This window comes from Akebia trifoliata, chromosome 1, assembly GCF_017979445.1.
Source record: "Akebia trifoliata isolate Shusen 1 chromosome 1, ASM1797944v1, whole genome shotgun sequence".
Classification (NCBI taxonomy): Eukaryota; Viridiplantae; Streptophyta; class Magnoliopsida; order Ranunculales; family Lardizabalaceae; genus Akebia; species Akebia trifoliata.
In genome coordinates this window covers 28,445,368-28,455,142 of record NC_141375.1, presented here as the reverse complement: position 1 = coordinate 28,455,142, position 9,775 = coordinate 28,445,368, and the positions used below count along the sequence as shown (strand labels likewise).

The 9,775-nt window shown below is 38.0% G+C and overlaps 1 protein-coding gene across 1 annotated transcript; it reads left to right on the top strand.

Annotated features, from left to right (window-relative positions):
- Nucleotides 1–3,125: 3,125 nt before the first annotated feature.
- On the top strand, nt 3,126–4,073 carry LOC147411473 (antimicrobial ginkbilobin-2-like protein). The gene has a single exon (XM_086448990.1). The coding sequence runs from the start codon at nt 3,148–3,150 to the stop codon at nt 3,964–3,966; it is 819 nt and encodes a 272-aa protein (XP_086305116.1). The 5' UTR covers nt 3,126–3,147; the 3' UTR covers nt 3,967–4,073.
- Nucleotides 4,074–9,775: the final 5,702 nt, after the last annotated feature.

The following is a 9,775-nucleotide window of genomic DNA, read 5'->3' as shown; positions in this document are numbered from 1 at the left end:
TTAGATTTTGAAGACAAAACCCATCATATCCCAAAGTCAATGAAATAATGAAAATTTCGAGTCATATTTGAGCCATACTTCAACAACTTTAAGAGTCATGTTGTGAGTTGTCTAGTATTCTGGTTGGGCTTGAGCTTTAAGAGGAACATCAGAAGTAAATGATCTGTTTTTTTATTTAATTTTTTTTTGACATATATATGTATTTTTGGGTTATGGGTTTTTATTTTTTAAATGTTTTTTCTTATTGGATTCTTATGTCGGTTCCTTGTGACTAAGAGAGTTGCAAAGGTTTGAGAGCTTGTAATCTTTTTCTTTGTTAGTGGAATTATCTCCCTCCTCTCCGTGTACATAGGCAATTCGCCGAACCATGTAAATCTTATGTTTTTTGTGTAATTGTTTTCATTTATTACTCTTGTTACACTTTCGCACAACAAGTCATAATTGGAGTGACTTGATGTGGGGATCGATGTAGTGGTAATCAAAATAAAATTTTGCATCCTGTCCCGAGATGCGTAACTGAGATGACGAACAATTTTTCTATCTATGATGATGTGATACATATCTCAATTTAGACTCACTTTTGAAAGTGTTCTAAGATGAAGGTTGGTAGACAAGTTTCTCGATCTTCAAAAGGTGTTGCTTCTTCATTTTGGGCTACACGCATGATCAACTAATAAGGATACTCGGCTTTTGGAGAAAGGGCTTGGGAGTTAACTCTTATTTGAAGGTTTAGCGTGGTTTGCATGTGTTTGTATGGTTTTTCTTTCCTTTGGGTTTATCAAATAATTAAGAAGCGGGTGTAGACAAATGGTTTTTATACTTAATTTTCACTATTAGATGGCATATGTTGTGAGATTTTTCTTCAATGAGAGCTTTACGCTTGATCAAGAATGGTGCATTGTCTTTAGAAACGAACTAGTCAACTTGATGGACTTTATGGAGGAGTCCAAGTTTTGTTTCTAGAAATGCATTGCTTATTCTCCAGAAAATGAGCTTTATGTTCTAGAATTGTGTTTAGTAAGTCTTATTTCAATTTATTAAATGTTAATAGGCCCCCATACTTTAAGAGAGTTGATATTGGCACTCCCAACTTTTACTTATTACACTTTAATTTCTTAAATTATTTACCACTCTAATTAAAGATTAAAATACACCATTCAAAGATTATAAAGGTTTGGCTCAAGTTATTAATCAACTTTATAAATAAAACATTATAACACTCGTTCAAACAATTTTCAGTTTACAATTAAGAAGATTAGGCTCATCTTAAATCCAAAACTTAAAAAATATAAATCTAACAAAAAAATAATAATTGAGAGATACTATTGGTACCCCAACTTTTACATATTCTCAACCATTTACTTATTTTCTTTATTTTTACTAGAGGTGTAATAAGTAAAAGTTGGGGTGCCAATAGAAGTTCTCTATTTTAATATATTAAAAATTTTCAGTTCTCTATCCCATATTAAATAAGGACTTTTCTAGCCTCAATCCACGGTTAGACTCTCCATTAAACAGATTTTGGATAACAAGAAAAACATAGATTTCCTAGAGGTTAACACTTCTTTCCAGGGATTAATAAAACAATTTCTAGGGATATGTTTTTCTTCATAATCCATAGCATCTCAACCATTTGTTTGAAGGAGAGCCTCAACTGTGTCTAGTATCTAGGGATGCAACGTGGTATGGTTCAAACTGAGAACCAAACCAAACTAAGAGCTTTGTATTTGTTTGGTTCGATTTATAACAACTTCGGTTTGGTTCCAGGTTAACAAAATAGAGAATCGACCAATTTGGTTCGATTCTTGGTTCATGCTTAATAAGAATCGAACCAAACCAAAAACTGAATCTTAATATTAATAAAATTATAAATAAATATTATTAATCTATTTAATAAACTATACCCATTTTTTATGGATAAATTGATTGTTTTTTTATAGATAGATTAATGATATTTTTTTGAATGGATGGGATTAATGACTTTCTTTAATTGATAAAAAAACTATTGACCTTTTTTTTTAATGGATACATGATTTTGTTTATTGATGGATAGATAAATGATTCATTATATGAGATTTCATATTCATGTATATTGATTTTTATTAAAAATATGTTAATTCACAGGGGAGGATTTAGAGTGCGGGCTAGCTGTGGGGCACTTGCCCCCATAAGAGTTTTCAAATTCTATGGATTAATGTACTATTACGACAGTTTTTAGTAGTGGATAAAAAAATCTGCCATTATTACTCCCACAAATTAATTTTTTCTACTCTTAATTGCTCTCACAACTATTTTTTTCACTCTTAATTGTCCCAACAAATTTTTTTCTACTCTTGATTGCCCCCACATGAGCAAAATCCTGGCTCCACTATTATTGATTCAATTAGGTTTTTAAGATATTGACAATCCATAGAATCGAAATGAACCGAATCAAACTGAACTTAGTTCAGTTCGGGGTTGATTTGGTTCTATGACAATTTGGTTCAATTTTGATTCTCATTTAATGGAACTGATCTGGGTTGGTTCGGTTCTGATTTGGCCTCAAACCGAACCAAGTTGCACCCCTATTGACATCTGCTGGCTAGTGTTTTCCACAAAATAATGGACCTTTCTACTAGAGAAGACCGGGCTCAAGAGGCATGTTACAAATTTGAAAGCTAAGGGTATATCAAATATTCATTGGAACGTGTAAATGCCACGTATTTTGTGGTGATTAAGACCTTCATCCTCACATTTTATTTAGTATTTTCACTGTTTAAGAAAAGAACCCTGATAATATGGTTAGCGAGGTGTCATACTCAAATGACTCCATGACGTGACAAAGATGTATGATTCTGTGCACATGCCACGTCAACCGTGTCATCACCGCATACCTTTTAGGGCTTCAGTTTATTGCGACTCTTTCTAAATAATTTAGAATGTGTTAAATATTTCTTAATAGAAGAATCAATCAACATTGGCTAGCTAGGAAGGAAATCACCATTGATAGTCTTTGTGAAGCGTGCGGACTTACCATTTTAGTTGAGCCATTCAACCAGCGCATTGAAAAAGTCATTAAACAATGTTTATATATAACCATAATACGATAGTCTTCCATTTCAATTTCATCATAAAATAGTTCACAAACCAAAAAAACAGACAAAGAGAATGGGTTGGTTTGATATGATCTTCTTAGTTTCAGCCATTCTCATCCTACAACACTTGAGCCTCAACTCAGCCCAACCACTTGCCTACCGTTCTCACTTCTGTGGGGGACGTAAATACACTAACACAAGCACATATGCATCAAATCTCAATCGTCTCGTCTCTTCTCTATCATCTAATGCACCAGGTGATCATGGGTTCTATAATAACACCATTGGCCAGAACCGACATGATACGGTCTATGGTCTCTTCCTATGTAGAGGAGACGTTAGTCGTCAAGATTGCCAGACTTGTGTCAAGGCTTCAGGTAAAGATCTCATGACGCGTCGTTGTTCGAACAACAAAGAGGCAATTATATGGTACGATTTCTGCATGTTACGCTACTCCAACAAATACTTCTTCTCTAGTAGGCAGCTATATCCTGGCAACGCTCTTTTGAATGTCAAAGACCATAACTACGACCCGGTACAGTTTAATAAGACTTTGGATAGTTTGATGAATATCCTTATTCAGAAGGCAGCCTATGGAACTTCTCCTTCTACTACTGCTAATGTTACTGCTACTTCTACTCCCATGTTCGCTACTGGAGAGGCGAAGTTAGGCAACTTGCAATCATATTTATACGGTCTAGTGCAATGCACTCCTGATATATCTCAAATTGATTGCCTCGAATGCTTACGAGAGGCAGTTAGAAATTTTCGAGTGTGCTGTAATGGAAAGAAAGGTGGGTTTGTTTTTCGACCAAGTTGTAATTCAAGGTTTGAGCTGGACCGTTTCTATAGTATCAATGAGGCTCTTCCGCCCCCAGATGGTATGAATTGATGGTAACTGCTCTTACTCACAGGTTCTGTAACTATGTAGAGCACACCTTACCCATGTTCTATAAGTGTGTAAAGAGTAAGACTGTAACTCCACTTTTGTAGCTATGTCATTTATACTCTATAAATAAACACACACTCTAGTATTGACTCACTATAGTGGGGTTGAAAAAACTTTTAAAATATATTGTTCTGTTTTATGGTATTAGAGCATTTGGCTCGTGCCTCCTCTAGTAATCTATTACTCTGTTTTTAATTCCATAAAACCTGAATCTCCATTCATCCCCAATGGTTGCCTCATTTGATAAATTTGGGGGTCGAACTCAAAACCAATTGGCTATGAGGGGAGAGGCCCATGAGTAATTTGTGTATGATAATAGGACTAAACTAAACTCAACAGGCCCTCCACATGTGGGCCGGACTGGGCCAAAGCATGTGGAGATATGAATTGAAGAGGTGAGAAAAATCCACTTTAATACCATGATAAGTTTGGGGGTTCAACTTAAAATCAATTGACAACGAGTGGAGAGACTCAAGTACTTATAAGGAGAGAGACAAGGCAATTTTTGTCCAATGTGAAACTAAACTCAACATCATCAGACACTCCTTACATCAACAACATCAATCATCTCATCTCTATCAAATTGGATCGCCACGACTATCTTCTCTGACGTGTTCAATTTGCGCCTTTACTCATCTCTCTCTCTCTCTCTCAAAAGAGTGAACTATCATGTTTTTGGCTAAAATCCTCATAATGCACATGAGTCATGTGATGCTTATGAGTTTTTTAGATCAGTGACTTTTGTGAAGAGATAAACCAGTTTAGTAGATCTGTTGGATTTTTTTTTCTCAATCATCAAAATAATCTTTGGTTTTTTTTTTCTCTGAATTTAAAGTTTAAACCCTTTTTATTTTGTATGTAAAAAGAGTTTATGCAGCATGTAACCTAGGTTTTGCACTAGCTTTGGTATATACCGTGATGGCATCTCTACTTGGCATCCAAAAACATGAACTAAAGCCACAGTTATGTAGATCACAATATTCATAGAAGGGTCGTCTTGTCCATTTTCCTTTAAGATCCATTGGTTGGATCTTTAAAAAAAAAATAATAATAAAAAAATAATAATAATAATAATAATAATAAATCATTTAACCCCATCTAGGTTTTAATTAAATCTGGGAATTCAGTAGCTTTCCATTTTCCAAACCTTGGATCAAGACCTAAAAATAAATTTTTTTTTTTCGTTTTTTACGGGAAAAAATCTGATTTAAAATCTTGAATCTAGAGGTCTGTATGTGGTTTTAGATTGCTGGCAATCCATATGGGCTCAACAACCATTGGTAAGATTTGAAATCTTACTGCGTTAGTGCGGCTAGCTTTTATCAACAATTTCACTCGGTATTCCAAAAATTCTAATTTGCACGGCTCGCATAGAAACGTGGCTGTGGATCAGATGATAATCCAATTACTAAAATTGTCTGGAAAACATGGCGTTGTGATCAACCAATCAAGGGAAATTTTCTACAAATTAATTTGTGTCAAAATAATTGACAACTCAGTTTGATATAAGCTCCAATTTCGATCCACATCAGACCAACTACTCAAATTACTTGGTCAACTTAGTTAAATGCTTTTACAAAATTGGTCCACATTATACCTTTTAAGTGTATTTTTTAGAACAAAACTAATGAAAATTTTATTTATTTATTTATTTATAAATTTTTCATTAAATAGATGCCACAAGACTATATTTTTTTGCACTGTTGAATTATAATTTCAAGTTTAAGAGTTCTAAGACTAGTCATTTTCCAAACATTACTGAGTTTTTTGTTTTATGAGGTTTTGGAATTGTGTATAGTTTGATGGATTGCCAAGCACTCCATCATTACTACGAATGAGATTAAGAAATGATTTTAGGATCAAACTAGCCTTACTCTGAGTTGTTGCGCCTACATGGATTATCACATTGTCAACCCAACACCTAAGCCTATTAGATTTCGTTGATAATAGTCAGATTCCAAATTTTAAAAATTAGAATAAAAAATCTGTTTTGAAACTGGATGATTAAAAGCTCATTTTTATAAATTCTTACTAAGAATTTGGACCACATCAATTTGTGTCAATTAGATTTTAAGGAACATGTCCAAATGACACACGTGCCGTAGTGTCACGGCCCTATTCTTTCGAAGCGAGGTCGTGCGGCGCAAGGGGGTCAAATCCACTTGCAAGCCTGTAAAATGATCGTACACCATACACACGTATATAGCAAACAAGTAAACGAGGCAAAGCCCGAAGGCAACTTTGTTGATATAATATTGATTACACGGTGCAACGCGTTACAAAAACAATAGATGCGTTACAAGCAATTGATGATCCTATGACACGCGGGACTTCCACGGAGCTGGGCTTCAAGGGCTTCAACAACGTGGGTGTAGGCCGGGGATTGAGATAGCACTGACACCCTTCCTACAAAGTGTATGCTAAGTCTTTACTAGATTTCCAAAAGGAAACATCAAAAGTAGAGGCCGGTCATACTCCCTTATTACGAAAATGTCACTACGCTAACAAGTGTGCCCTGGCACGAGGCTGACACGTACCCTAAGCTAACAGATATGCCCTGGTACGGGGGCTGACATGGCTTCATAACGAGCCTTACATGAAATTACATGGGTGCTCCCGGGTAGCTCCGGGGCGAGCTTACACCTAACTCTAGGTGACAGATGATTTGGCCGTTACAGTCTCCCCCACCTATTCTGCAGACGTCCTCGTCGCATTGACCTGGCAAACTCTTCAATCTGCTGCTTGAAAGGTTGTAGGTTCTCTACACTCTCCTGTGTAGCTTCAAATTCTGGCATGTCCGGTGTGACGAAGTACTCCACGTGCTGCTGCTGCTGTTGCTGGATGGAACTGCTGTTGAAATGACGTCTTCGAGAACTTTGTCGACAACACGCTCTGACTGAATGAAAAGTGGTACGTGTTGGAATGCTGCGCGTGGGATCTCCTGGATCTGCATGGTACGGCTTGAGACTTCTTGCATGGATGACAGTGTAGATGCTGTGTAACCTGTATGGTAACCAGAGTTTAGCAAACCTGTACGTCCTTGGACTGTGTCTCCTGTAGCTTGAAACAATAGTGTGAGAAGTTAAACACTGTTGGCCTGATAAAAGTTCAAAAGTACTCTTGTTGGAGGAAGAGTTCTTCTGAGTGGTGGAATTGAACAAATTCGCCCAATTCTCATGATCGGCATTGGCAAGATGCCTGAAATACTCCAACGCAGAATTGAATCTCTCTGTTGGCCAAGCTGATTGATGATGTACACTGGTTGGAAAATCAAGCTGGAACCCAAGTAGTCTGCATGGTCCGTCCCATAACTTCCCTGTGACTCTTGAATCTCTGACGCTGACAACACTCTGAGGTACATCACAATTCTGGTTGACACTCTGACGAAGTAACTGAGGGGCTTCTTCTGCAACTTGAATCTTACAGTAACCTGATCTCTGACCTAACTCTGAAAAACACTTGGCTGTCCCAAGCTTATCAAACATGTCGGTACTCTGCTGGATCGGATACCTGTTCTTGATGGGGATCTTCTTCGATGTTCGATGACCGATACAACGTCGCGACCCATACTTATGTTGCTTGCTCAACTCAGCTAGTCTTGGAAGATTCATCCTGAAAGGCCTCTCTATAAGAGGTGTGGCAATAGGTAGCAATTCATTCTGATGATCTATTGACCTACGTGGCTGTAGTGTCTTCGGAGGCAAATTCGCTATCACGTCATCAACTTCTGCTAAAACCTGTGTAACTTGTGTGGGAGTTGAACTATGGTCCTGTTCTTCGGCTTCAACTCTCAAGGAAGCAATGTACTGTTGCTTGCCTTTCTTCAACCCTTTCTTCACCTGAATGGTTGAAATCAAATTTCCCTCTTCCTTGCCTGTGGAGACGGGAAGGAAGCTTGGACAATCACCTAGCATGCCCAAGGTGTTGGCGAATGGCATTGGTACAACCCTGTTCTGTCGCATGAAATCCATCCCAATGACTACTCTGAACTCATCGAGCGGAACTGCGAGTAAATCAAGCTTACCCTTCCATGTACCTATCTTGACGGACACTGACTTGGCCGAACCTTGGATAGGAGTGGCTTGTGAGTTTACAACTTTCATACGGCTTGAACCCTTATCGAGCCGAATATTGAGACGCTTCGCCTCTGCAGGGGTAATGAAACTGTGAGTAGCTCCTGTATCAACCATTGCTTGGGTGGTCTTCCCACCAACTTCAATATCGACATACATAAGACCCTTCCGTTTCTGGCTATTCTGAGTCTCAGATGTCTGCTTCATTGCATTCAAAAGATGCAAGGCTCCTGTGGCCACGGGATTTTCGACATTTTCGAAAACATCCCTCCACTTTGGGGTGTTTTGGAGTCGCCACCATTCATTTTCGGAAATGGGTGTGAATGGTCACCCGAAGTTGTATTTTTGAAAAACATGTCATTTTGACATTTTTTGATGACTCTCGTATGGATAGAGCATGTTTGGTCCAACCTTGATTCAAGGTAAGGGGGTCCATTTATGGAGTAGGGAAGGTGTTAGGCACCCTACTCCATCCACCATAGGTGGTAACCTCGGATTCGGTTTTTTGAAATAAAATGAAAATGAAAATGAAAATAAAAGAAAATCGGTGTGTGCCCTCAAGTGTGAGGGGCTTCGATGTTGGTTCAAATCGTTAAGGGCACCCTTATGAAGAAGGGGCCCTTTGGTGATTTAAACCATAGTGGTGTGTGTGCCAATGTGTAGGAAAGGGGTGAGTAGAGGAGGGGAGTTGAGGGGGGTATTCCTTTTGTCCAAACCCACCTTGACCTTCCTTGACTCCCTTTGACTTTCTTTGATGAGTCTTCTTTTTCTTTGCTTGACTTGTTTGAGAGAAGGTTGAGAGTTGAGAGTTGGGTGTTGAGAGTAGAGAATTGAGATGAGTTGTGATTTTTTAGAGTTTTTTTTGTCAAATTTTCATTAGTTCCTGAGAGTTGAGAGTGATGGGGTTTTTATAGAGATTGTGGGGTTATTTTAGGGGTAGAGTTGGGTGAAAGATTGGGAAGTGGTAGAATGGTATGGGGTTTAAGAGAAGGGTATGTGTAAATTGATGGGATTTGAGGGGTATTTGTGTAAGAAGGTTAAATGGGTGAGTTTTGACCCAAATGGTTTGGATCCAACCCAACCCATTTGGGTTGAGTGTTTGGTGAGGTGAGTTTAAGGTAGTAGTTGTGATTAAATGGTGTTTGGTTTAAGAGAATGGATGATTTAATGAGGTGGTTGATGATATTTTGGGAGGGTGAGGGAGATGATGACATGTGTCAAAGTGGGTGAAAATGAATGGTTGAGATGAATTGATATGAAAGGATGAGTGTTTGATTTGAGATGATAGGTGTAGGTGTAGATTGTAGAGATGGGTTTTGTAGGAAATGATGGGGGTAGATTAGGGTAGGGTGATAGGTTATGAGTGTTTGATTTGAGAGAATGGGTAGGATAGGTTAGGGTAGGGTTATGGGTTGAATTAATTTTTGGAGGGAAGTAATGGAGTTGGTTGGTTGGTTGGTTGGTTAGATGAGGGAGGTGGAAGGGGATGATGACATGTGTCCTCTCTTGGTGATTGGTTTGATGTGATGATGATGGGTTGGATTGGATTTGGATAGTGGATTGGGCTTTGGTATGAGTTGGGCTTAGGTTGGATTAGGTTTAAGTTGGATTGGGTTTAGGTTGAATGGTTTGGGCTTATGTTAGATTGGGCTTGGGTTTGGTTAAATAAAAATGGGTTT

Bases quoted from the DNA above. Each gene is read 5' to 3' on its own strand.
- LOC147411473 (XM_086448990.1), top strand. From the start codon at position 3,148: ATGGGTTGGTTTGATATGATCTTCTTAGTTTCAGCCATTCTCATCCTA.